Source organism: Chlorocebus sabaeus, chromosome 16, assembly GCF_047675955.1.
Source record: "Chlorocebus sabaeus isolate Y175 chromosome 16, mChlSab1.0.hap1, whole genome shotgun sequence".
NCBI classification, from domain to species: domain Eukaryota; kingdom Metazoa; phylum Chordata; class Mammalia; order Primates; family Cercopithecidae; genus Chlorocebus; species Chlorocebus sabaeus.
The window spans coordinates 80084173-80110703 of record NC_132919.1 but is presented as its reverse complement, the minus strand read 5'-3'; the positions used below and the strand labels follow the sequence as shown (position 1 = coordinate 80110703).

The 26531-nt window shown below is 49.2% G+C and overlaps 1 protein-coding gene across 2 annotated transcripts in view; it reads right to left on the bottom strand.

The window, feature by feature from the left end:
- The window catches only part of FOXK2 (forkhead box K2), an 83917-nt gene extending 57631 nt beyond the window's left edge, over positions 1-26286 (bottom strand). Inside the window, exon 1 of one of the 2 annotated variants that reach the window (XM_037992997.2) lies at positions 25847-26286. In XM_037992997.2, the coding sequence (XP_037848925.2) occupies positions 25847-26271 (425 nt within the window). In that variant the 5' untranslated portion in view covers positions 26272-26286. The remainder of the gene's footprint in view (positions 1-25846) is intronic. The other variant, XM_073005519.1, reaches the window with a different exon arrangement.
- Between the last annotated feature and the right edge of the window lie 245 nt (positions 26287-26531).

Sequence of the window (26531 nt, the reverse complement as noted above, 5' to 3'; positions counted from 1 at the left end):
AAAACAAACAAACTATAAGATTCTTCACAGGGCCGGGCACGGTGGCTCACGCCTGTAACCCCAGCACTTTGGGAGGCCGAGGTGGGCGGATCACAAGGTCAGGAGATTGAGACCACGGTGAAACCTCGTCTCTACTAAAAATACAAAAAAAATCAGCCAGGCGTGGTGGCGGGCGCCTGTAGTCCCAGCTACTCAGGAGGCTGAGGCAGGAGAATGGCGTGAACCCGGGAGGCAGAGCTTACAGTGAGCCGAGATGGCGCCACTGCACTCTAGCCTGGGGGACAGAGCGAGACTCCGTCTCAAAAAAAAAAAAAAGATTATTCACAGCAGCATTATCCATAATAGCCCCAAATACAATTACTTTAAATGTCCACCTATAGCAGAATACTGAATCGTCATATATCCACGTTACTAAATACTTTCCGGTAATGAGAATAAATGTCCAATAGCTATGTGCAAAAATATGGATTAACCTCAGAAACACAGTATTCAATAAAAAACACACACCCTCTCCTATCAAAGACTCTGAACAATTTCATGTATATGAAGTTCAAAAGCAAACAAAACTAATTTATGGTTTAGAACGCAGGATAGGGCCGGGCGCGGTGGCTCATGCCTGTAATCCCAGCACTTTGGGAGGCCGAGGCGGGCGGATCACAAGGTCAGGAGATCGAGACCATGGTGAAACCTCGTCTCTTCTAAAAATAGAAAAAAGTAGCCGGGCGCAGTGGCGGGCGCCTGTAGTCCCAGCTACTCGGGAGGCTGAGGTAGGAGAATGGCGTGAACCCGGGAGGCGGAGCTTGCAGTGAGCCGAGATTGCGCCACCGCACTCCAGCCTGGGTGACAGAGCGAGACTCCGTCTCCAAAAAAAAAAAAAAAAAAAAAAAAAAAAGAACGCAGGATAGGAGTTCCACACTGAGGAGTGGGAGGCTCTGGCTGGGAGAGGTGGATGCCAATGACGTCACATGTCTTCACTAGAACAGACCATGCCAACGGTGCTTACTGAGCTATACTTAGAATCTGCGCACTTTTCTGTGTCTAGATGATACTTCTACAAAGTGGAGAGTAACGGAGACCAACTAAGAATCACTCCAGAAGTCCAAGTGAGAGACCACTAGGTCAATGGCGAGATGGGGCAGGAGGAAGAGCAGGTGACACACCTGAGAAACGCTAAAGGAGGACAGACAGGCAGATCAACAATTCTTTTTTTTTTAATCATTTTTTTCCATCTCCGTGAACGCGGAGCAGCAGGGCACACCGTGGAGAGGGTCCGCCCCCAGGACCTGGGTGGGCAGCACAGGCTCACAGGAGGAAAGGAGGACAGTGGCACTGCAGACACAGAGCTGGATGGAAGCCAGGTCCCAACGCCACTGAGGATGGCCACCCACCAGCACTTCACTCTGCACACCCCTCCCACAGCAACTCGCCTGGAGTAGCTCTATGCCCCATAAAGGTCCACAGTCCCTTTTCCACAATTCCAAAAAGCAAAAAGCTCCAAAAACTCTGACCTGAAATCATCTGGCAGCCAATTCTGACCCAAACTGAGAAAAAGCTAATTATACCCTTCAATTAGCCCACTTAGTGAGAATATTCCTGAGTTCAGCAACAGAAATGCTCACGTGTTGGATGACGCGGTGCTGGGAGAGAGAAATCATACCCAGCACACACGCTGCGCTACTGTTGTAAATCCAGTCTGCTCTGATGCCAAAGCATCTCTGGGTTTGGGCGGCATCTGTGTGTGTACCAGCACAGTGCCATTTCCCTAGGACTTTCTCCACAAATACTCTGATTTAAGGGGAAAAATAGGCAGCTTACATTAAAAAAAAAAAAGAGAGAGAGAATAAATCCATTTAACTACTGTCCAGAGGAGATGATCAATTAGTAATTTTGTTGTTGTCACTAACAGATGATAAATGCACATGGCATAAAATGTAAAAGCCAAAGAATTTTCAAAATAAAAGTAAGGCGGGGCACAGTGGCTCACGCCTATAATCCCAGCATGTTGGAAGACTGAAGTGGGAGGGTTGACTGAGCCCAGGAGTTCAAGACCAGCTTGTGCAACATAGTGAGACATCATCTCTATAAAAAAAACAGAAAGCCAAGCATGATGGCAGGTAGTCCCAGCTACTTAAGAGACTGCGGCAGGAGGATCACTTGAGGCCAAGAGTTCAAGGCTGCAGTGTGCCATGATCATGCCGCTGCACTCTAGCAAGACCCCGCTCCACTAAAAACTAAAAATAAAAGAAAGACTCTTCCCTGTCATGGCCTTCCTGCTGCTCTAGTTTCTCACGACCATTCTCAGAGCAGAGCCCAGAACTATTCAAACAAGCAAAGAGAAGCTGCCAGAAGACGCAAAACCTCTGGGCTCCAAGTGGGCAGCTGTGGTGAGCCTCTGCTCAGCTCCTGGGTATGGCACCCCCACAGCAGGTACTCACACAGCACTGAGCACAGTCTGCCCCTTCAAAGACACCTTCAGACAGATGCCGAAAGTTCTCACCTATGGCCTCCCTGGATAACGGGAGCCCAGGAGTTCGCGGTCAGAGCTATGACTGTGCCACTGGCACTTCCAGCCTGGGTATCAGAGCAAGACCCTATCTCGAAAACAACAAAACGAAATAAAAGACCTCTCAAAATAGTATTCTGATGGCATGTCTGGTTTTATTTACCAAGTAAGCATTTACAAATAGTTGTGAAGTGGATTTAGAAAATAGTTATAAGACAAAAATCACAGTATCAAACGAAACCCCCACATGGGAAATGTCCTCTGCCGGGGTCCCACTGGCCGTTCTGGCAACAACACTCAAGAAGTTTAGCTCATTCTACTTTTCCTTTCCAGGTAAATAACCTGTTAAGTACCAGAGACCATTCATTCGCTTATTCATTTATACAGGGTTTCACTCTGCAATCACGGCTCACTGCAGCCTCAACCTCCTGGGCTCAAGCAGTTCTCCCACATCAGACTCCTGAGTACCTGGGACTACAGGTGCACACCACCACACCCAGCTAATTGTTTTAATTTTTTGTAGAGACAGGGTTCTACTATGTTCCCTAGACTGGTCTCAAACTCCTGTACTCCTGCCTCAGTCTCCCAAAGTACTAGGCATGAGCCACCACACCCGGCCCAGAGACCACTTGTAAAGCTGACCAAGCCCTTGGTAATACTGCTCTGGCCGCACTCTGCACCTGTCCTCTCCTGCCAGCAGGGTCCTCTGCCGTTTCTCATATCAACACCAACACTGCCCTTCTGCCGGGCGTGGCAGCAAACACCTGTAATCCCTGTAATGGAAGGTTGGGAGGTGGAGGCAGGATGATTGCTTGAGCCCAGGAGTACTATACCAACCTGAGCAGGACGGCGAGACCCTGTCTGTATAAAACAAACAAAAAAATTGGGGGCAGGCGTGGTGGCTCACGCCTGTAATCCCAGCACCTTGGGAGGCCAGAGGTGGGTGGATTTTCTGAGTTCAGTTTGAGACCCGCCCAGCCAACATGGTGAAATCCCGTCTCTACTAACAATACAAAAAGAATTAGCTGGGCCTGGTGGTGCGCGCCTATAATCCCAGCCACTCGGGAGGCTGATGCAGGAGAATCGCCTGAACCCAGGAGGCGGAGGTTACGGTGAGCCGAGATCGCACCACTGCACTCCAGCTTGGGCAACAAGAACGAAACTGTCTCAAAGAAAAAAAAAAGAAATAAGAAAAAAAAAAAACTTGTGGAGGGAGGCCGAGGCAAGTGGATCACTTGAGGCCAGGAGTTCAAGACCAGACTGGCCAACATGGCGAAATCCCTTCTCAACCAAAAAATACAAACATAGCTAGGCGTGGTGGTGCACGCCTGTAATCCCAGCTACTTGTGAGGCTGAGGCAGAACTGCTTCAACCCCAGAAGCGGAGGTTGCAGTTAGCCAAGATCGCACCACTGCACTCCAGCCTGGGCAAGAGAGTGAGACTCCATCTCAAAAAAAATTTAAAAATTTAATTAGCTGGATGCAGTGATTTGTGCCGCTAGTCCCTATTACACAGGAGGCTGAGGTAAAGAGGATCCCCTGAGCCCAGAAGTTCAAGGCAGCAGTGAGCCATGACTGCACCACTGCACTTCGGCCTGGGCAACAAAGTAAGACTCCATCTATTTAAAAAAAAGATCACCCTTCCTACCTCTCGAAACAGGTACAGTGCAGTTCATCGTGTGTTAAGTATGAAAAAAACATTTATCAGTTTTTCTGAGTGTCATATCTGACTGTCACACAAGTATCAACTTGAAATACACAGATACGCATTAATAAATTTAAAAATTTGGCCAGGTACGGTGACTCACGCCTGTAATCCCACCACTTTGGGAGGCTGAGGCAGGAGGTCAGGAGTTCGAGACCAGCCTTGGCCAACAAGGTTAAACTCCGTCTCTACTAAAAATACAAAAATTAGCTGGGCATGATGGTGGGCGCCTATAATCCCAGCTACTCGGGAGGCTGAGGCAGGAGAATCACTTGAACCTGGGAGACGGAGGTTGCAGTGAGCCAAAATGGCGCCACCGCACTCTAGTCTAGGCGATATGGCGAGACTCTGTCTCAAAAAACCAAAAACAAAAAAAAACTGTAAATCATTAGTTATTTAGAAACTACAACTATTTTTTAAAATTCTAAATCCAAAAACCTGCCCATTTCAGGCCTACTTGTGCTTATACCACACCCTTCATCCCTGTCCCTGCACGCCCTGACGTTGGCCCACTGACACCTCCACTAAAAAGTGAACCCATCAGCAGAACCAGAGAAGACGGAGCTGCCCGCACAGGAATGCGCTTGGTCTCGAACACCCTCCGACGCTGGGAGAGCCTGCTCCAAGGACAATGAGGCAGCAGCCACACACCACATACCACACACCACACACCACACACCACACACACCCACGGTGGGCCCATCCATCTGAGAAAGCTCACACTCCAAGCTATGCCAGCATCAGCCCCTGAAGGTGCCACTCACTCCATTTCAAGCCAACACAACACAGTATTAACGCATAAAAAGGCTTTTCTGCCCAACACAGTATTAACACACAAAAAGGCCTTTCTGTTCAACAAGCCCAGGTGTGATGCACTGGGAAAAAAAATCGATAAAAGCTCACTTACTGATACGGGACCTCAGCTGTCAACCTTGTTAGTGCGCATGAAACAATCAGAGAATTCAAGACAGAAGCAAGTGCGAACTTACAACTATTTGCTCCCTCCCTAGGTGACACTGAGACAGACAAAAGGAAGGGACCTGAGCAGGAACCTTCACGGCCGGTCTTACAGGAGAGGCAGCTGCAGAGTAGCGTCTGGTGGGAGAGTAGCATCCGGTGGGCAGGCACGTGGGAGGAAGGAAAGGGCTACGCCTGAGGGTGGGTGCTGGACTAGAGTGGGCCAACTCTAGGAGAAGAGACGGGGTATGAGTAGACAAACCATCCGCCTGCATCCAGGCCAATGGGATGGCTAAATTGGGGAAGGGGGTATGACATGGGATCACTGGAAAGGTTTCAAACAGATGACGTGCAGGACACATACCCAGAAACAACAATCGTGCAGGAAGAATGGACATAAGATGGGGAAGTTAAAGTCACTAACACCAAAATCTCTTACTTCCAATTCTCCAAATCACTGAGGCGGTTGAGACCATTCTGAAAAGTAACTCTCTTTTCTTCTTTTATGCTTTTTTGAGACAGAGTCTTGCTCTTGTTGCCCAGGCTGGAGTGCAATGGCGCGATCTCACCTCACTACAACCTCTGCCTCCCGGGTTCAAGAGATTCTCCTGCCTCAGCCTCCCAAGTAGCTGGGAATACAGGCACACGCCACCACACTTGGCTAATTTTTGTATTTTTAGTAGAGACAGGGTTTTACCATATTGGCCACGCTGTTCTTGAACTCCTGAGCTCAGGTGATCTGCCTGCCTCGGCCTCTCAAAGTGCTGGGATTACAGGCGTGAGCCACCACATCCAACCAGCTTTCAATTATCAATTTTTTTTGTTTTTTTTGAGATGGAGTCTTGCTGTGTCCCCCAGGCTGGAGTGCCGTGGCATGATCTCGGCTCACTGCAACCTCCACCTCCCAGGTTTAAGAGATTCTCCTGCCTCTGCCTCTCGAGTAGCTGGGATTACAGGTGCCTGCCACCATGTCCAGCTAATTTTTTGTATTTTTAATGGAGACAGGGTTTCACCATGTTGGCCAGCCTGGTCTCGAACTCCTGACCTCAGGTGGTCCACTCACCTCAGCCTTTCAAAGTGTTGAGACTACAGGCGTGAGCCAACATGCCCGGCCCATTCACATATATATACACACACTTTTTTTTTTTTTAAGAAACATGGTCTCACTCTGTTGCCCAGACTGGAGTGCAGTGGTATGATCATGGCTCACTACAGCCTTGACCTCCTGGGTTCAAGCAATCCCCCCACCTCAGCCTACAAAGTAGCTGGAATCACAGGCGTGTGCCACCATACAGAGCCAATTGTTTCATTGTTTCTGTAGAGACAGGGTCCAACTATGTTGTCCAGGCTGGTCTTGAACTCCTGTCCTCAACTGATCCTCCCGTATCAGCCTCCCCAAGTGTTGAGATTACAGGCCTGAGCCACTATGCCCAGCACCTCACAGTTTCAAAAGCTTCAATACTTTCCTATTTCTCCCTCCCACTCTCATACCACATTTTCTACCTCAAAAAGAAATCCCATCACCTCTCAGTCTTAAACGTTCCAAAAGTGTTTTCTCTTCCCACCAGAAGATAAACCGGGAGAGGAAGAATGAAAATTCTGAAGCACTCTTCATCACTACTCTTCTAACTGCTTTGGAAGATCTGGAAAGGGCAACCCACACTGGGCTGAGTGGCTGTGAACTGTGGGAATGGTGTGGGGTACAAGTCCCTTCCCTGGGCTGGGCCTCAGTGGGGTCAGAGGTAACAGTGAGGGGCTTCAGGAAGGGCCTGGCTGGAAAGATGTATCCTAGGTTTGGTGGGGTTGTTTTTCACTCCCTATAAAACGTGGCACAGAGCATTTTGCTCTTTTACCTTTATACCATACTTGATACACAGAAAAGCCCCGTGCGGCTCCTGTGGGGACTGTGTCCACCGGCAGAGGACAAGGGCACTCTTCTGTCCGCAACAACAAAGGCAACTGCGAGGATGGTAATTTTTCCTTTGACAAAATGAACTTAATGTTCTTTTAATTGGAGACAGGATCTTGGTCTGTCACCCAGGTTGGAGTGCAGCAGCACAATCATGGTTCACTACAGCCTCAACGTCCTGGGCTCAAGCGAACCTCCCAAATTAGCCTCCTGAGTGTCTAGGACTGGAGGAATGCACAACCACACCTAATTTCTAAATTTTTTGTTGAGACAGTGGCATCACCATGTTGGCCAGGCTGGTCTCGAACTCCTGGCCTCCAGCAACCCTCCCACCTCCCACCAGGCCTATGTCTTTTTTTTTTTTTCAGATGGAGTCTTGCTCAGTCACCCAGGCTGGAGTGCAGTGGCGCTATCTCGGCTCACTGCAACCTCTGCCTCCCAGGCTCCAGTGACTCTCCAGGCTGGAGTGCAGTGGCGCGATCTCGGCTCACTGCAACCTCCGCCTCCCAGGCTCCAGTGACTCTCCAGGCTGGAGTGCAGTGGTGCGATCTCAGCTCACTGCAACCTCCGCCTCCCAGGCTCAAGTGATTCTCCTGCCTCAGCCTCCTGAGTAGCTGGGATTACAGGCGTGTGCCACCACGCCCAACTCATTTTTATATTTTCAGTAGAGATGGGGTTTCACCGTGTTGGTCAGGATGATTTCGCGATCTCTTGACCTCGTGACCTGCCTGCCTCGGCCTCCCAAACTGCTGGCAAACAGGCATGAGCCACCGTGCACCCGGCCTTTTTTTTTTTTTTTTTTTTGAGACGGAGTCTCACTTTTCTTGCCCAGGCCAGAGTGCAGTGGCGTGATCTCAGCTCACTGCAACTTCCACCTCCCAGGTTCAGGCAATTCTCCTGCCTTAGCCTCCCCAGTAGCTGGGATTACAGGCACACACCACCAAGCCCGGTTAATTTTTGTGTTTTTAGTAGAGATGGGGTTTCACCAAGCTGGACAGGCTGGTCTCGATCTCCTAACCTCGTGATCCAACCACCATGGCCTCCCAAAGTGCTGGGATTACAGGTGTGAGTCACCGCGCCCAGCCAGCAATGGATTTTTTTTCACATCCACTTTTACGGTCTAAATGTTCCACAAGAAGTATTATTTCACACTATTTTTTAAATTAATAATATTTTAAAGTAAACTTTAATCATTTAAGAAAGACTGTAAGCAGCATACCAATTCAGTCAATAAGTATCTGAATTTCTCAGGAATAACTTTCCTAACATAATACCAGCAGCTCCAGCCCAGCGTCCCACTCACTGGGCAGCTGGAGGCTGGCCCCCACCAAGTGCCCAGTAGCTGAGTGGATCCAGCAGCAAGAATCTTCTACAACCAGCCGCTAAGCTTTATATTCTATTCTTTTCCTAAACAATGTTTTCTAACCTTAGGTGCCTACCGGAAGCTTCTGGAGACCTCATTCAAAATTTACTGTGTGTGTCTGTTCTAACCTGTCTGGAGATTTGACTGACGCAAGGCACTCCTCTTCTGTTTGGCCTAAGTCAGATCCAAGGCCAAAAAAGTTTAAAAACATTTCAAACCCATTTAACAACTCTCAGTTGCCTGGGGCAAAAGATTACAGTCCCAATATACAACAGACTGCCTAAGGCAAAAACCTGGGTGTGTTTCTGGGAAATCAGGACATTCAGAGGCCTCAGTGTGTGCTGGAAAATTCAGAAAGCTACGCACACGCCCAGGGCAAAATGCGCACTCTGCAAAGATCTCAGGCCTCCACCTTGCTTTCACTCTGGGCTGATCCTCAGGCCAAGTGCAAGCCCGACCAAGAGTTCAAGGAGGGCCCAGGCACAAAGTCATTTTGCAAAGACTGGAAGAGTTCCTGGCATTCAAGGAAATCTTTGCAAAACACCAGCTAAACACAAGCTAAGGAACAAGGACTTCAGTGACTACATAACGAAGGACGATAGTCTGCAATAATAACAGCTTGGGAAAGTCATTAAATAAAAGGGCCCCTATATCCTTCGGCAAACAAAAAACCCACCAAACCCAAGCAAAGGAAAAGAATCTGATTTCCAGAGCTACTGCGTTGTAACAATCACAGGTCCAGTTTGCAACAACAACAATCACAAGGCACACAAAGAAACAGGAAAGTATGACTCAGTCAAATAAATAAAAACTGATAAACTATTCTGGGGAAGGCCAGACACTGGATTTACTAGACAAAGACTTTGAAACAACTGCCTTAAACATGCTCAAAAACTTAAATAAAAACACAGGCCGGGCACAGTGGCTCACACCCTGTAATTCCAGCACTTGGGGAGGCCGAGATGGGCAGATCACCTGAGGTCAGGAGTTTGAGACCAGCCTGGCTAACACAGTGAAACCCCAATCTCTACTAAAAATACAAAAAAATGCCAGGCACAGTGGTTCACGCCTATAATCCCAGCACTTTGGGAGACTGAGACAGGCGGATCACCTGAGGTCGGGAGTTCAAGACCGGCCTGACCAACATGGAAAAACCCTGTCTCTACTAAAAATACAAAATTACCCGGGCGCGGTGGCGCATGCCTGTAATCCCAGCTACTTGGGAGGCTGAGGCAGGAGAATCGCTTGAACCAGCAGAGGTTTCAGTGAACCGAGATCACGCCACTGCACTCCAGCCTAGGCAACAAGAATGAAACGCCGTCTCAAAAAAAAAAAAAAAAGGCCGGGCGCGGTGGCTCAAGCCTGTAATCCCAGCACTTTGGGAGGCCGAGACGGGCAGATCACGAGGTCAGGAGATCGAGACCATCCTGGTTAACATGGTGAAACCCTGTCTCTACTAAAAAATACAAAAAACTAGCCGGGCGAGGTGGCGGGCGCCTGTAGTCCCAGCTACTCGGGAGGCGGAGGCAGGAGAATGGCGTGAACCCGGGAGGCGGAGCTTGCAGTGAGCTGAGATCCGGCCACTGCACTCCAGCCTGGGCGGCAGAGCGAGACTCCGTCTCAAAAAAAAAAAAAAAAAAAAAACCACACACAACAAAAAGAAAAAAGGAAAACAACACGTGTGTGAACCAAACAGGACTATCGATAGAGACAGAAAATATAAAAAGGAACAAAACAGGCAGAGCCTAAGGGACCTGAGATGTCAGCTTACCAACCAACACATACAGTATGGGAGTCTGAAATGTGCAGAAAGAATGTTCGAAAAAATAATGGAAAAAAACCTTTTCGAGTTTAATGAAAGACAAGAATTTTACAAATCCAAGAAGCTCAACAAACTCCAAGTAGGATAAACTCACAGGACACAAAATGAAACACATTTTAATAAAAGTGTTGAAAGCCAAAAGACAAAGAAGAGAGAATCTTGACAGCAGCAAGAGAAAAGCGCCTGGATAACTGTCAACAGCTGACTTCTCATCAGAAATCATGAAGGCCAAGGCCGGGCGTGGTGGCTCACACCTGTAATCCCAGCACTTTGGGAGGTTGAGGTGGGTGGATAAACTGAGGTCAGGAGTTCAAGACTAGCCTAACCAACATGTGGAAACCCCATCTGTACAAAAAATACAAAAATTAGCCAGGCGTGGTGGCAGGCGCCTGTAATACCAGCTACTCCGAGGGCTGAGGCAGGAGAATCGCTTGAACCTGGGCGGTGCAAGTTGCAGTGAGCCAAGACGGTGCCACTGCACTCCAGCCTGGGCAACAGAGCAAGAACCTGCCTCAAAAAAATGTGTGTTTTTCAGCACTCAGTAATTAACAGGTAGATTTGTGTCAACAAGAAAATGCATAGCCTGAAAAACAACTTTTAAGAGAGAACAAAATAAAAGATCCATGGAAAATAAACTACTACTTTTGGGGACAGGTTTCAACAAGTTCGTTACCATCTGTAAGAGGAGACAGGAACAAGAGTGAATGCCGAGCCACCTAGTCACTAAAGTCAAATCTGGAGGGGCGGAGGCGTGTGGTAGGAAGGATCAGAGCTACAGACCATCTCATCTGGGACAGGGATGTGCACCAGTAGCACAATCCCAGGAGGGTCTCCTCCAGAGCTCTGCAAAAGTTCTCAGCAAGGAGGAGCCTGGCCCCTCCTCTAGCCCAAGGCACGAAGACCCAAGAGCCAGGTCTGTGCACAGGCTCTGCAGAAGCAGAGCAGCAGCACCGGGTCGGTGCAAAGCCTCAGGCACAATGAGCCACCCACTTTATGGTCCGTCTGACTTGTTCTGATACCAGAGCCCTAACAATGATCAAGGAGTACCACAAGTCACGTTCCCTGTCACACATTATTAGACCATTTTTATTCAATCACAAGAAATTCTGTCCATGTGCAGCCAGGCTTCCACAGGTTACCCTCCACATATCAGCCATCTTTTGTTTTTTTTTCGAGACAAGGTTTTGCTCTGTTGCCCAGACTCAGTGCAATAGTGCAATCACAGTTCACAGTAGCCTCAACCTCCTAGGGTCAAGTGATCCTCCCACCTCGGCCTCCCAAGTAGCTAGGACTAGAGGCCCTCACTACAACATCTGGCTACTTTTTTTTGAGACAGGGTCTTACTCAGTTGGGACTACAAGTGTGCGCCGCCATGCACGGCAATCTTATCTACCTATCTACCTGAGACAGGGTCTCCCAATCTTATCTACCTATCTACCTGAGACAGGGTCTCCCCTTCTGTTGCCTGGGCTGGAGCGCACTGGTGTGATCTCAGTTCCCTGTAGCCTCCACCTCTTGGGTGCAAGTGATCCTCCAACCTCAGTCTCCCGAGTAGCTGGGACTACAGCTGCGCGCCACCAGGCCCGGCTAATGTCCCGCGTGCGTCAGCCGCCAGGCCCGGCTAACCTACAGCTGCCCGCCGCCAGGCCCGGCTAACCTACAGCTGCCCGCCACCAGGCCCGGCTAACACAATTCATGTCGTTTCAAGTCAATGATGGGCCGCATATATGAGGATCCCGTTATTATGATGGAGCTGAAAAATTCCTATTCCTAGCCATCGTGATGTCATAGTGCAATGAATTACTCACGAGTCTAGGGGGATGCTGGTGTCAAGGAACCCACTACTCGAACAGCTGTATGAAAGTACAGCACATGGCCCGGCACAGTGGCTCACAGCTGTAATTCCAGCACTTTGGGAGGCCGAGACGGGCGGATCATCCTGGCTAGCACGACGAAACCCCGTCTCTACTAAAATTACAAAAAAAATCAGCCCAGGCGTGTTGGCGGGCACCTGTAGTCCCAGCTACTCAGGAGGCTGAGGCAGGAGAACGGCGTGAACCCGAGAGGCGGAGCTTGCAGTGAGCCGAGATCACGCCCCCACACTCCAGCTTGGGCAACAGAGCGAGACTCCGTCTCAAAAAAAACAGAAAGTACGGCACATATGATCACATACAATATGTAATACTTGACAATAACAAATGACTGTTACTGGTTATGTATTTACTGCACTATATATTTTTTTTTTTGAGACAGAGTCTCACTCCATTGCCCAGGCTGGAGTGCAGTGGCTTGGTCTCGGCTCACTGCAACCTCCGCCTCCCGGGTTCAAGCAATTCTCCTGCCTCAGCCTCCCGAGTAGCTGGGACCACAGGCGTGTGTCACCAAGCCCGGCTAACCTTTTTTTAGTAGAGACGGGCTTTCACCATGTTGGCCGGGCTGGTCTCGAACTGATGACCTCAGGTGATCCACCCGCAACGGCCTCCCAAAGTGCTGGGATGACAGGCATGAGTCACTGTGCCCGGCAGCACTATACTTTTTATTGGTAATTTAGAGTATACTGCTTCTACTTATTTTTAAACAGTTAACTACACGATAGCCCCAGGCAGGTCCTTCAGGCAGTATCCAGAAGGCGGCATGATTATCACCAGAGGTGACAGCTCCGTGCACGTTTACTGCCCCTGAGAACTTTGGAGTGGGACAAGATGTGGAGGTGGAAGACAGTGATACTGCTGGTCCTGACCCTGTATAGGGCTAGGCTAGTGTGTGTTTCAGTCTTAGTTTTTAAACAAAAAAAGTTTAAAAAGAAAAAAAAAATAATTTTACAAACAGAAAAAAGCTTATCAAATAAGAATATAAAAATATTTCTGAGGTCAGGCGCATGGCTCACACCTGTAATCCCAGCGCTTTGGGAGGCCAAAGCAGGCAGATCATCTGAGGTCAGGAGTTCGAGACTAGCCTGGCCAACATGGCAAAACTTCATCTCTATTAAAAACACAAAAATGAGTCAGGCAAGGTGGCTACTTGGGAGGCCGAGGCAGGAGAATCGCCATTGCACTCCAGCCCGGGCCACACAGTGAGATGCGGTCTCAGAAAAAAACAATAAAAAATATTTTTTATGTCTGTATAATGTGTGTTTTAAACTAAGTATTAGTTTATAAAGTAAAAAAAGTTATAGTATGTTAAGGCTAATTTATTATTGAAAATTTTTTTCTTCTACCTGACAAGAAAACTCTTTTTAAATAAATTTAGGCCAGGCACAGTGGCTCATACCTGTAATTCAAGCACTTTGGGAGGCCAAGGGGGACGGATCACCTGAGGTCAGGATCAAGACCAACCTGGCCAACATGGTGAAACCCCGTCTCTGCTAAAAATGAGAAAATTAGTTGGGCATGGTTTCAAGCGCTGGTAATCCCAGCTACTCGGGAAGCTGAGGCAGAAGAATTGCTTGAACCCAGGAGGCGGAAGTTGCAGTGAGCCAAGATCATGCCATTGCACTGCAGCCTGGGCGACAAGAACAAAACTCCTTCTCAAATAAATAAATAAATAAATAAAGTGTAGCCTAAATGTCCAGTGTTTATAAAGTTGACACTGGTGTATGGCCATGTCCTAGGCCTTCACATTCACTCACTGACTCACCCAGTTCTGCAAGCTCTGTTGACACTCAGTGCCCTAGAGAGCTGCACCATTTTTTGTCTTTTGTACCTTATTTTTACTGTGTCTTTTCTGTTTTAGTATGTTTAGATACACAAACACCTACCATGTTACAGCGTTCAGTACAGTCACATATTGCTTAAGTCTGTGCAGTCTGTGGCTATAGGAGCAAAAGGATGTGCACACAGCCTGGGTGTGTAAGCAGGCTGTGTCACCGAGGTTTGTACAAGTATGCTCTATGATGTTGGCACAACAATGAAATCACCTAACAATGCATTTCTCAGAATGATTCCCACCGCTAAGTGATGCATGCCTGTACAAGGCCAAAAAGGCCACTCTGGGGAGTCTACCATCAACAAAAACCAAAAAACAGTGGGAGCAACTGCAGAATCAGAAGCGAACTTAACCTGACTTACAGTTATAACTGTTTTACATGGTTTTCTACAGTACAGTATTCACCCAATCCAACTCAGAAGCCTACATCCAACCAATTCAGCAATAAACATTTGAGTCCTATCGAGTACACAGAATTCCTGGAGGTCATCCAGGGGTCAAAGGCCACAACCCCAGGAAGTGTACAACGTAAAGATGAATCAGCCCAGCCAGCCCACAGAACACTTACATGCAGTTCCCTCCAGTGTACAGGATTTGAGTTGTGTTTAACTACGTGTGGGCAAGTCCAGGGGGAACCTGGGCAAAGTGGGAACAGGTCCTCAAGGAGGACCCAGAACAGACAGTTTATATTTAAACCACATCTTCTTCTACCCAGCTCAAATGACTATAAAAATGATGTTCATTACCCTAACATCCTCCAACAGTTCAGAAATGGCAAAAACACAGAATTTTTAAAACATTCTCTATACACTCAAAATGCTATTGTATTCTGAAAAATACAAGACCAAAAAAGCCACTTTGAAAACCCAACAGTAGACGACCAGGTGCAGTGGCTCACGCCTGTAATCCCAACACTTTGGGAGGCAAAGGCAGGAGAATCACTTGTGGTCAGGAGTTCGAGACCAGCCTGGCCCACATGGTGAAACTCCATCTCTACTAAAAATACAAAAATTAGCCAGGCATGGTGGCTAAAACAAAACAAAACAAAACCAAAAAAAAACACAACAGTGGTTTTAAATGTACTTATTTCGGGTTTTCTTTCTCTTTCTTTCTTTCTGTTTTTTTTTGAGATGGAGTTTCGCTCTTGTTGCCCAGGCTGGAGTGCAACAGCGCCATCTCAGCTCACCGCAACCTCCACCTCCCGGGTTCAAGTGATTCTCCTGCCTTGGCCTCCCGAGTAGCTGGGATTACAGGCGTGCGCCACCACACCAGGCTAATTTTGTATTGTTAGTAGAGACGGGGTTTCTCCATGTTGGTCAGGCTGGTCTCGAACTCCCGACCTCAGGAGATCTGCCCATCTCGACCACACAAAGTGCTGGGATGACAGGCGTGAACCAACGTGCCCGGCCTATTTCAAGTTTTCTATATTCCATCTGTTCAAATAAAAGTCAAAAGATGAGTTTTCTTACTGCCAATTATTAATGACTAAACACCATTAAAAACAGCACCTTGAGAGCCGTCTTTCCCAGCATGGCTGTGCTAACACTGACGTCACATCATCAGTTCATTCTCCAGTGGAACCAGGAACACAAAAAACTGGAACAATTTAGCTACAGCTCAGTGTCTTTTTTCCCACTAAACGTTCTCAGAATGTCTGTATCAATGTAACTAAGGTGTTCCCAGTTCTCAGACTATCTGTATCAGCCTAATTAAGTCAATAAATATGACTAAGAGCACACAAGTGTAACAGTGCTAGGCTACTACTGCCTTAAGGGACCTAGCTGAACCTTCTCACAACCAGGGATAGCAAGACAGAACTGCATTCCAAGAGTGTCCTTTCAAAGCTGCAAAGGAGGAGGAGTTACCTAGTGACTGCAATGAGTCTCAACCCCCAGGCTCTGTTTTAGAAAACGCACTTTCGGCCGGGCGCGGTGACTCACGCCTGTAATCCCAGCACTTTGGGAGGCCAAGGTGGGCGGATCACGAGGTCAGGAGATCGAGACCATCCTGGCTAACACAGTGAAACTCCGTCTCTACCAAAAATACAAAAAATTAGGCGGGCGTGGTGGCAGGCGCCTGTAGTCCCAGCTACTCGGGAGGCTGAGGCAGGAGAATGGCGTGAACCCAGGAGGCAGAGCTTGTAGTGAGCCCAGATTGCACCACTGCACTCCAGCCTGGGCGACAGAACGAGACTCCGACTCAAAAAAAAAAAAAAAAAAAAAGAAAAGTCACTTTCAGGTGAGGCACCATAGCTCACGCCTGTAATCCCAGCACTTTGGGAGGCTGAAGTGAGCAGATGACCTGAGGTCAGGAGTTCTAGACCAGCCTGGCCAACATGGTGAAACCCTGTCTCTACTAAAACAATAAAATTAGCCACGCGTGGTAGCAGGCACCTGTAATCCCAGGTGCTCAGGAGGCTAAGGCAAGAGAATCACTTGAACCCGCGAGGCAGAGGTTGCAGTGAGCCGAGATTTTGCCACTGCACTCCAGCCTGGAAGACACAGCAGGACTCCACCTTGAAAAAAAAAAGAAAAATTAGCTGGCGTGGTGGCACATGCCTGTAATTCCAGCTACTCAGGAGACTGAGGGAGGAGAATCACTTGAAACCGGGAGGTGGACACTGCAGTGAGCCAAGATCACACCACTGCACTTCAGCCTGGGCAAAAGAGCAAGACCCTGTCTCCAAAAAAAAAAAAAAAAGGTGCTTTCAAGTTTACTTTGAACAGATGCTTTTGTAGCATAAAAGTTTTAAGCAGAAATCATCTGTAAAAAAAAACTATCAAAACTTACCACCAACAGGACCAAGAGTCATACTCAATTCTTGTTATATTATCAACTACTAGGCTGCTTTGCAACAGGCGGCTCTCCCCTCCCGCGTCCTGCGCATTGTAAGGTTTTTTAGCGGCATCCCTGGCCTCTGTCCACTAGATGCCAGTAGCACCAGTCCTCCCAGTCTATGCTAACCAAACGTGTCTCCAGACACTGTCAAGTGTCCCAGGGAGGGGACGGAGGCAGACTCATCCTGGTGTCATAGTCCAATGCCTTTCACAGGACAAAGAACACAAGTATTCCATCTCGAATGACAAACTGCAGCAAAAACCAAAAACTGTCTAAAAATCTATGGAATTCTCAGCAGAGCACCTTCTCTGTTCCTAACAAATCAGCGGAGACGTTTGAAGCCCAACACGCACTCTAAGCTGATGTGCACGAGGAAAGCAGGGCCGCTGGGGCCGTGGCTCTCGCGTGAGGTACTTCCTGGTCTCCCTCCCCACTTCCTAGGGTGTAGCTGTAACACCTTGTTCCATGCTCAAAGCCCGCTTCACATCGTAGAGATGGTAATGTGTGCCTCAAACATGCCCTCACGGACTGCATTTTAGCAGCAAATTCAAAAATTCCTCATGAAAAAGTGTGGAGGTTGATTTGCTATGACTGTCATTATTTAAGATATTATAAATTGCTCCAAAAACCAAACATAAAAGAAAACAAGAGCCCCACAAAAATGTTAAACAGATAAGAACACTACCCAAACGCCAACTGCCTTCATGAAAAGCTTCCTTAACTTAGAAACCCTCTTTTCTTCATTTTCCAAAAAAACCTTTCTCCTCAACAAAGCAAGAATAGTTACATTTTCACAATGGAAAAAACTGCTGTTACTATAACAGCCTCATCTCCTGGAATATTTCCACCAAACACGCATGGGGCTGTGCTGTACTTCTGCAAGCGCAGGTCTTAATGGGACCTGCCAGTAAGTGGGGGAGCCATGCCTGACTACAATCCCTTCACTATTAGTAAATGATCAGCACTTGAAAACATGTATAGATCAGGTGGGATGGCTCACGCCTGTAATCCCAGCACTTTGGGAGACTGAGGTGGGGGGACCGCTTGAGGACAGGAATTTGCGACCAGCCTGGGCAACATAGCGAGACCCCAGGTCCAAAAAAAAAAAAATTAGCCCTGAATGGCCATGCAGGCCTGTACTCTCAGATACACGGGAGACTGAAGTGGGAGGATCGCTTGAGTCCAGGAGTTCAAGGCTGCAGTGAGCTATGATGGCACCACTGTACTCCAGCCTGGGTGACAGAGTAAGACTCTAAATAATACAATAAAAGGAACACAGAGTTTTACCACTGGATGAAGTACTAAACACTAGGTGAGACAGAAGTAAGTTGGTTACTGGGTTTTTAACTTAAAGTAACAATTATGCTAAAATAGCTGCACTGTGCTCCATGTCTACAAATCAGTGATAACAATGTATCTCAATTTGCTAAATGAGTCTTTTGGGTTTTGAGACGGAGTCTTGCTATGTCGCCCAGGCTGGAGTACAGGGGTGCCATCTTGGCTGACCGCAACCTTTACCCCGTGGGTTCAAGCGATTCTCCTGCTTCAGCCTCCTGAGTCGCTGGGATTACAGGCACCCACCACCACGCCCAGCTAATTTTCGTATTTTTAGTAGAGACGGAGTTTAGCCATATTGGCCAGACTGATCTCAAACCTCTGATCTGCCTGCCTCAGCTTCCCAATGTGCTGGGATTACACGCAAAAGCCACCAGGCCCAGCCAAAATTTCTTTAAAAGCTATCTCCACTAAAAATACAAAAATTAGCCGGCATGGTGGTGCAAGCCTGTAATCCCAGCTCCTCAGGAGGCTGAGGCAGGAGAATCACTTGAACCCGGGAGGTGGAGCTTAAATACACAGTAGTTATTAAAGGCAACTGATTTGTACACTGAGCACTTTTCAAAGTGCAAAGCGGCATTTGCCCTCTGCTGTGAACTTCCATTTATGCCAACACATGCCAACTCCTGTGTCCCAGGCTCAGCTCCACTTACAAGCTTGTCAGGAGTTTCAGGTCGCAAAACGAAGGCATTTCAGCCACTCTTGCAGCCCTTCAATACGGAAACACATCAGACTTTCCAAGTAGCTCCGTTCTGACCTGCTCTGCTCAGCTCTTCAAACAAGACAATCTCGTTTTCTTTTCCACTGGGAGCTGTCCTCCTTCACACGTCATCTGCTGCCTACTCGGCCAAAGAGCTGACCAGGTCTCAACTCCATCTTTTTTTTTTTTTTTTTTTTTTTTTTTCCTGAGACGGAGTCTCGCTCCCTCCCCCAGGCTGGAGTGCAGTGGCACGATCTTGGCTCACTACAAGCACCGCCTCCCAGGTTCACGTCATTCTCCTGCCTCAGCCTCCTGAGTAGCTGGGACTACAGGCGCCCGCCACCACGCCCGGCTAATTTTGTGTATTTTTAGTAGAGACGGGGTTTCACCGTGTGAGCCAGGATGGTCTCGATCTCCTGACCTTGTGATCCACCTGCCTCGGCCTCCCAAAGTGCTGGGATCACAGGCGTGAGCCACCGTGCCCGGCCTCAGCTCCCATTTCTTGGTGGTTCCTTCAGCCACTTCACCTTGGTTTAGTGATGAGGTTTCCACTCTTCCTAACCCTCATCTCAACTCTGCTCTCCTTACAAGGCCTCCACTTTACATGCACTCCTTCTACCTCCACTCCCTCCTTCCTCCCCAGCCCTATGTCCAGCCTCCTTCCTTATCCTGGAGACAACAGCCCTCTCAAAGGCTGCCGTCCTGATTGCCAAGCCATGTCCCTTGGCCGTCTCCTTCCCAGGACCCCCTCCTTCTTACTTCTTCTTTCTGGGACTGGTATTCTCCAGGAAGCTCAGTTCTGCCTATCCGTATTCTGAGTAGGACAGAATCACTATGAGTTCCCTCAATCCATTGATTGGAGTCTCCACCTGGAAAGCTCCAGAAGCCACTGACTGTCGGCTCACCTCTCTCCAGTCTTCACCTTGGAAGACACTATCTCTGATTTAACGAGCAAGTGTTCAAATGTGACATTACCAAACAGAATCTGCCACATAAGAAAGAAAGTGTTGAATTACCACTAGGCAGAATCCATAGTTCTTTTGGCATAGGACAGGGGTCACTTTTCTAAATAAACACAGTTTTAGTTTAGCACGTTAAATAGTCGTAGGCAATAGTAAATTCAACTTGTTCTTTTTATATTTGACTATTAGATATTCTGGGATCTTACTGATTAAAATGTGTCAAATTCATTTGACATTTTCAAAGTATAAACAACTGTTAAACAGTCGCCTATTTTTATTCATAAAGTACATATAGTTTGTTACCATGGCAACAAAAATAGCAACAACAAACCCAAACTGTCCTGTCCAATTGATCTTCCTAAAAACACTTTACCAGTCACAGGCTCCAAACCAGGCCCTTGGACAAATACGTGCCTTGTCCTCAGCCGGGTGCAGTGGCTCACACCTGTCATCCCAGCACTTTTGGCAGATGACCCGAGGTCAGGAGATCGAGACCAGCCTGGCCAACATGGTGAAACCCTGTCTCTGCTAAAAACACAAAAAAATTAGCCGGGCATGGTGGCGCGCACCTGTAGTCCCAGCTACTGGGGAGGCTGAGACAGAAGAACTGCCTGAACCCAGGAGGCGGAGGTTGTAGTGAGCCGAGATCGCTCCACTGCACTCCAGCCTGGGCAACAGAGGAGACTCCGTCTCAAAAAATAGATGAATAAATAAAATACAAATATAAAAATGAGCCAGGTGTGGTGGCGGGCATCTGTAAACGCACCTACTCGGGAGGCTGAGCCAGGAGAATCACTTGCATGTGGGAGGTGGAGGTTGCAGTGAGCGGAGGTTGTGTCACTGCACCCCAGCCTGGGCAACAGAGCGAGACCGTCTTTAAAAACAAACAAACAAACAAACAAACACCCTGTCCTCAAAGAGGGCATTTCAGTCTATCACTGACAAAGTAAAAATACTCCCCACCAGACAGGCAGACCTCACGCTCCAGCTGCTCTAAAATCTGCCCCAAAGTCTCTTCCAGCCTGAATTCCAGGTTCCCCAGAGACAGGCTACAGAGCCAGCCACATGTGGGAGGCAACCTCCACCGGCTTGCCTCCAAGAGCCCTGCCCAGGTGGCCCAGAACACCCCCCTGGAGCCCACCTCCAGTCTCCCAGGAACACCTGTGCCTCCAGCCAGTCTGAGGCTCTGAGAGAGGAAAACGCTGCCTTCCTTTACACACAGCCCGGCAGCCTGTGTATCCAAAAATCAAGGACTTGAAGAAGCCATTTGTTTTCTGGAAAACCATGCACCCTGACAATCTTGAACACACTGAACCCCCAGCCATCCACACTGGGCTCGAGGCTCCCCAGCCACTGTGGAAACGGTACTTGGATCCACATCTTAGTCAAATTACTAAAATACAGCAGCCAAGGACAGGATCACAGTCCTCATCTTTCTCTCTTCCCCCACATTAATACATTATTTAGTATTTCAATGAAATGAGCCAAATTTTAAACCTAAACTACTTATGTACTCTTCCAAAATTTCTGATAATTTTTAATATAAATTCAAAACATAAATTCATTTTAAAGTTGGAATTGTAACAAAATCATTATGGTTCAAATAAGGGACCAACCATGGGTTGTTACATTACTTTCTCACTCTACAGTGATGCTGAATTTAGTAGGCGAATCTGAAATAAGCATTAACACTATTTCGGCCTTAGGATGGGCGCAGTGGCTCACGCCTGTAATCCCAGCTACTCAGGAGGCTGAGGCAGGAGAATTGCTTGAATCCAAGAAGCCAAGGTTGCAGTGAGCTGAGATTCACACCACTGCACTCCAGCCTGGGCGACAGAGTGAGACTCGTAATAATACTTTGGCCTTTACATAATTACTCTACGTTACGTATGCTTTAAGCTTATATATTTAATTTGATTTTTAAACTTACAAAGAACTTATATCATCAATCTGAACACTGAGCTTAAATTCAGAAAAAAAGATGTTAGGGCCAGGTGTTGTAGCTCACACCTGTAATCCCAGCACTCTGGGAGGCGGAGGCGAGCGGATCACCTGAGGTCAGGAGTTCGAGACCAGCCTGACCAACATGGATAAACCCTGTCTCTACTAAAAATACAAAATTAACTGGGTGGGGTGGTGTGGTGCACACCTGTAATCCCAAGTACTCGGGAGGCTGAAGCAGGAGAATCACTTGAGCCCAGGAGGCAGAGGCTGCAGTGAGCCAAGATTGTACCATTACACTCCAGCCTGGGCAACAAGAGGAAAACCTCTGTCTAAAAAAAAAAAAAGATTTTAAACAATTTACCTGCATTTCACTGGTACCAATTCTTTACAATTTATTCCATTAACCTGTGTTACCACCCTACGCCAAAAATTTGGAAATGGTGCCCTACAAAAAAGGAGGTGCTGAAATAGACTCTAGGTTAATAATGTAATTCACACTATACAAAGCTCCCTTCTGTGAAAAAAGCCATTCATCCCCTTGTGTACTCAGTACCAGTAGAGGTTCCCAGGCCCATGAGATGTCCAGGATACATGTTAGCTTCGGTGGCCACAAGACTCTTCCCTGAGCACAAGTGGGAGGTCCAGCCTTCATCTCACCACCCTTTTTTTTTTTTTTTTTTTTTTTTTTTTTTTTTTTGAGACGGAGTCTCGCTCTGTCGCCCAGGCTGGAGTGCAGTGGCCGGATCTCAGCTCACTGCAAGCTCCGCCTCCCGGGTTCACGCCATTCTCCGGCCTCAGCCTCCCGAGTAGCTGGGACTACAGGCGCCCGCCACCTCGCCTGGCTAGTTTTTTTTGTATTTTCTTAATAGAGACGGGGTTTCACCGTGTTAGCCAGGATAGTCTCGATCTCCTGACCTCGTGATCCGCCCGTCTCGGCCTCCCAAAGTGCTGGGATTACAGGCTTGAGCCACCGCGCCTGGCCTTTTTTTTTTTATTTTTTTTTATTTTTTTATTTTTTTATTTTTTTTGAGACGGAGTCTTGCTCTGTAGCCCGGGCTGGCCTGCAGTGGCCGGATCTCAGCTCACTGCAAGCTCCGCCTCCCGGGTTTACGCCATTCTCCTGCCTCAGCCTCCCAAGTAGCTGGGACTACAGGCGCCCACCACCTCGCCCGGCTAGTTTTTTGTATTTTTAGTAGAGACGGGGTTTCACCATGTTAGCCAGGATGGTCTCGATCTCCTGACCTCGTGATCCGCCCGTCTCGGCCTCCCAAAGTGCTGGGATTACAGGCTTGAGCCACCGCGCCTGGCCCATCTCACCACCCTTCTTACTCATCTCTACTGCAAGGCTCATTATTACTCTTCAGAAGTTCTGAATTCGGCCAGGTGCAGTGGCTCACAGCTGTAATCCCAGCACTTTGGGAGGCCAAGGCGGGTGAATCACGAGGTCAGGAGATCAAGACCATCCTGGCCAACATGGTAAAACCCTGTCTCTACTAAAAATACAAAAATTAGTTGGGTGTGGTGGCACGGGCCTGTAATCCCAGCTACTCAGGAGGCTGAGGCACAAGAACTGCTTGAACCCGGGAGGCGGAGGTTGCAGCAAGTCAAGATCGCGCCATTGCACTCCAGCCTGGCGTCAGAGCGAGAGGCCATCTCAAAAAAATAAGGTCTGAATTCTGGCCCTCACTGAAAAGTCGACTTATTTTGATGTTTATCACGTTAGCGTGGGTAGAATTCAATTCAATACAGATGGCTCTGGCTGAATGGTAAGGAGAATTTTCTTTAAAAACTCAAAATCGGGCCAGGTGCGATGGCTCATGCCTGTAATCCCAGCACTTTGGGAGGCCGAGGTGGGCGGATCACGAGGTCAGGAGATCCAGACCATCTAGCACACTAGCACAGCGAAACCCCATCTCTACTAAAAATACAAAAAAAATTAGCCGGGCATAGTGGCGGGCACCTGTAGTCCCAGCTACTCGAGAGGCTAAAGCAGGAGAATGGCGTGAACCCAGGAGGCAGAGCTTGCAGTGAGCCGAGATCACGCCACTGCACTCCAGCCTCAAGGACAGAGCGAGACTCCATCTCAAAAAAAAAAAAAAGAATTCCAAAAAACTCAAAATCTTAGCCAGGTGTGTGGTGGCTCACACCTGTAATCCCAGCACCTTGGGAGGAGTGGTGAAATCCTAGCTCACAACCTGTAATCCCGGCCTGGAATGTAGCAGTGAGATCACAGCTCACACCTGTAATCCTGGCCTGGAATGCAGCAGTGAGATCACAGCTCACACCTGTACTCCCGGCCTGGAACGTAGTGGTGAGATCACAGCTCACAGCAACTTCAAACTCCTGAACACTGGGGCAGGAGAATCGCTTGTGCCCAGGAATTTGAGGCTGCTGTGAGCTGTCATTACACCAGTGCACTCCAGGCTAGGTAACAAAGACCGTACATAAACAGTATTTTCATTTGAATTTTTTTTTTTTTTTGAGATGGAGTCTTCCTCTGTCGCCCAGACTGGAGTGCAGTGATGAGATCTGGGCTCACAGCAAGCTCCACTTCCCAGGTTCACATTCTCCTGGCTCAGCCTCCTGAGTAGCTGGGACTACAGGTGCCCGCCACCACGCCCGGCTTTTTTTTTTTTTTGTATTTTTAGTAGAGACGGGGTTTCACTGTGTTAGCCAGGATGGTCTCGATCTCATGACCTCGTGATCCCCCAGCCTCGGCCTCCCAAAGTGCTAGGATTACAGGCATGAGCCACCAAGCCTGGTCTGAAAATAACATTCTTTAAAATGCTACTACCAAAGTTTAAGGAATATGCTGGTACACCTTTCCATCCCAAGAAACAGAACAGCACATGTAAACACACACCACACACGCAAGTCAAGAAAAAAAGCAACAGCTCTTACCAGCATCTCCAACAACTGAAAACGGTTAAAAATTCCGGTTTGTAGGCCGGGCGCAGTGGCTCACGCCTGTAATCCCAGCACTCTGGGAGGCCGAGGCGGGTGGATCACCAGGTCAGGAATTCAAGACCAGCCTGGCCAAGATGGTGAAATTCCGTCTCCACTAAAAATACAATTAGCTGGGCGCGGTGGCAGGCGCCTGTAAACCCAGCTACTCGGGAGGCTGAGGCAGGAGAACCGCTTGAACTCCGAGGGCGGAGATTTCAGTGAGCCAAGATCGCGCCACTGCACTCCAGCCTGGGCGACAGAGTGAGACTCCGTCTCAAAAAACAAAAAAATTCCAGTGTGTGTGGACAAAGGCTGTACTTGCAATGATCTAGAAGCAATCCCCTGAGGAATAATTAGCATTTCCTAGACAGCAAGTTTGTGTTTCAAGCACAGTAAATGATATAACTTCATAAAACCACAGGATCAAGCTAAATTGTTTTGTAGCAGGATTGACAGTTCCCCATGAGGCTCACTTAACACTCTACATGACCTTATAATAATTCCTAATCAACTGTCTTTTCGTAGAAGTTATGTGAAGAGTGAAAAGTATCTAGTTTTCCCTAAATTTCAAGGTTCAGGGCACAGATTGAAAATCCATCCTGCTTGAAGAGCTTTCCAATTTGGGCTACTGAAAACACGGCAGGGAAAAACGAGTCGTTGCTGCTTAAAACACCGCACTCTAGAAATAGCTCACTACTGAAAACGAGTGAACAACAACAACAACAAGACAACAGACAACCCTTCATCGGTTAAGAGGCACAGGTTTTAGTTCGGGGCAGCTCCTCCCACCGCACACCGCACGTTTTAACATTTCTGTCCACGGCGACCTCGCTGCAGGTTAGGGACAGCACATGTCAACTCCCCGCACGCACCGAACCCAGAAACCTTGACCCGCGCGCGCAGCCGCCCGCAGCTCCAGCTCCAGGAAGGGGAAAGAGGGGGCTGCACCTGCCAGGCGGGGGACCGGGAAAACGGGGTGGGGGCCAGGGGCTGTCGAGGGTTGGGATCCAGCTGGGCCTGGGTCCCGCTGGTGGTCCCGGCAGTGGGACGGAGTCGGGCCCCGGCCGTGGGTGGTCCCGGGCCTGGACTCGGGTCCCGTCCCGTCCCGCCAGGCGCTGCAGGCCGCAGACCCGCCCGCCCCGCCCCGAGGCCACTCACACGCGCGGCAGCTGCAGCGGCGGCGCCCCGCGCCTCTGGAACACGCCGTCCACGAACACGCCGTTCTTGCCCAGGCAGCGCAGGTAGAAGTCGCCGCCGGCGTCGGGCCTGGGCTGCGCGGGCGGCGGCTCCGGAGCGGCCCCGCCATGGCCGCCGCCGCCGCCGCCCGGGGGCGTGAAGATCTCGAGGTGGCGCCGGGAGATGAAGCTCGAGTGGCCCATGCTCACGTCCACCGAGCCCTGCGACGAGTTGCGGCCGATGGTCACCGAGCGCTTCTTCATCAGATACTCGAACTCGCGGCCCTCCAGGCGCGCCACGGCCCAGCCGCCCGGCGGGGACCCGCCGCCCCCGGCCCCGCCGCCCCCGGCCCCGCCGCCCGCGGGTGGCGTGCCCGCGCCCGAGAGCGCCGCCGCGGCCGCCGCCATGGGCCTGCGTGAGGGCCCCCAGGCCGCTCCGCGCGGGCGCCGGTGGCGCGGGCCGAGGCCCAGGCCGCGCGGGTCGTCGGCCGCCGCGCACCGGAGCTGAGGGAGGGGGCCGAGCCGAGGCCGCCGGCCGGCGAGCGAGCGAGCGGCGGCGAGGGGCGGGAGCACGCGCGGCCGCGCCACCGAGCCGGCGTGCCGGGCCCGCCCCTCGCTGACGGACGGCCACGCCGGCCAATGGGGGCGGCGCACGGCAGTGGGGCTAC